Source organism: Anastrepha obliqua, chromosome 3 (assembly GCF_027943255.1).
Source record: "Anastrepha obliqua isolate idAnaObli1 chromosome 3, idAnaObli1_1.0, whole genome shotgun sequence".
Lineage (NCBI taxonomy): Eukaryota > Metazoa > Arthropoda > Insecta > Diptera > Tephritidae > Anastrepha > Anastrepha obliqua.
The window spans coordinates 10,257,979-10,259,704 of NC_072894.1; the positions used below are offsets into that span (position 1 = coordinate 10,257,979).

The following is a 1,726-nucleotide window of genomic DNA, read 5'->3' on the forward strand; positions in this document are numbered from 1 at the left end:
TGGGCAATTTTGCACGTAATCTGCCATATGTGAACGAGTAGATTAATTGTGTGGATTTCTTGCTAATTACTGCATATGTGAACGTACCTCAACATGGCAAATTGTGCATATTGTCCTCCTCACCAGGTGCAACCTTGCATTGGCTGTGTTTAGTGAGCAATACATTTTCTAACAAATATTCCTAAATTTTTGAAAACATGGCAGCACTGTGAAACCATTTGTTTAAGAACGTGGTAAAGACAAATTTGTTTTCTTTCTAATAATTTGCTGAAAAGAAATTTTGGAATAAAATATCAACATGAGGCTCAGTACCTACAATTTCCTAACATCCAAGGCGATAAAAGGAGTAAAGGATGGATATCCTTTAAAATTGACGGTAACCAAAAGTGACTTTGTTTATTTATGCAATAATTAATAATTTTCGTTACTAATTTCATGCCAACAGATAGTTAAAAAGGATATTGTTGAAAGTGAATTCAATCCAACATTCATAGGACGGTTACTACCCCGACTTGACTGGCTGGGAATACGTTTAGCTGCGGAAATAGTAAGTTTTTTTGCTTACCTATCGCAAATGCACACATTTATATGGTTTTTTTTTTAGCTTGAAATAAGTGACATTCCCCCGAAGCAACCAGCAAACATAGCTGAAGATGAAGAATTATTAAAAAAACTGCATCATTTGCTGCTAGAAATCGATGTGCTAGAAGGGCAGTTGGAATGTCCTGAAACGGGACGTGTTTTCCCCATTACGGATGGCATACCGAACATGCTACTAAATGAAGATGAAGTTTAATACTTAAAAGCTAGTAATACGCAAATGTACATATTAAGTTATTTTTTAGAATTTCTAAATCAAAGCAAGTTTTGATGCTTATAATAGTCTGTTATTTGGCTTTTTTGTAGGTATGGTAGTAAAATGCTATGTCACAAAAAGTCATAGATTGAAATGATTGGCCAGAAATGTGGCTTGTTAGAAACACAGTGGAATGACATGTAATAATACGAAGTGTGCCAGGTAACAATGATGCTCGTTTTCAGTACGCAGATTTGTCGGTCAAAGAGTAGTTTTTTGTTTCCTTTAAGTCTAATTAAAAAAAAAATATAAATGACTGGCCAAAACTGTGGCTCGTGAAAAAAGATTTTTGACTGCCTATTTATCATAACGCAAAGCATAGTTAAGGGGGGACCCTCATTTATCGGGTCAAAAAAATCGATTTTTTGGAAATAATTTTAATCTATTCTACAACTATTTAAGAATATATTTTCAAAATTTCAAGTCGATATCTGTATTTTTGAAGGAGTGACAAAATTTTTAACAGGACGCGACGGGTGGCCTGATCGCCTGTATCCAAAACTTTAAACGCGTTTTTCTCGAAACATCATTTTTCGATTTTGTGTACACAATTGAGAACGCTGTATTGAACCAATCAGGCTTTACAATAGCTCATTTTAAAGATAATTAAATTGTTTTCAATGTGACATTAAGTGTTTTTAAAAAAAAAAAAGATTTTCATATTTTTTTGTAATTTTAAAGTCAATTTTTATGCATGAAAAATCACTTTTAACATAAAACTGGGTAAAAAATATCAATTTCGACATTTTTTTTTTAAATCAAAATGTCACATCGAAGGTATTATCCTAAAGTTTTAAAAAAAATTTGGTTTTTTTATTTCAGAAAAAAATTCAGAGCGCTAGAATGTACACAGATAGAATGAGGTGCCAT

The 1,726-nt window shown here is 32.4% G+C and overlaps 1 protein-coding gene across 1 annotated transcript; it reads left to right on the forward strand.

Moving 5' to 3' along the window:
- Window positions 1-207: 207 nt before the first annotated feature.
- LOC129241205 (multifunctional methyltransferase subunit TRM112-like protein) lies at window positions 208-1,142 on the forward strand. The gene is made up of 3 exons (XM_054877422.1): window positions 208-376; window positions 446-547; window positions 605-1,142. The coding sequence occupies exons 1-3, from the start codon at window positions 299-301 to the stop codon at window positions 794-796; spliced, it is 372 nt and encodes a 123-aa protein (XP_054733397.1). The 5' UTR covers window positions 208-298; the 3' UTR covers window positions 797-1,142.
- Window positions 1,143-1,726: the final 584 nt, after the last annotated feature.

Bases quoted from the DNA above. Each gene is read 5' to 3' on its own strand.
- LOC129241205 (XM_054877422.1), top strand. From the start codon at position 299: ATGAGGCTCAGTACCTACAATTTCCTAACATCCAAGGCGATAAAAGGA. The intron at 377-445 runs GTAACCAAAAGT...TCATGCCAACAG, and splicing joins GATATCCTTTAAAATTGACG to ATAGTTAAAAAGGATATTGT. The intron at 548-604 runs GTAAGTTTTTTT...TTTTTTTTTTAG, and splicing joins TACGTTTAGCTGCGGAAATA to CTTGAAATAAGTGACATTCC.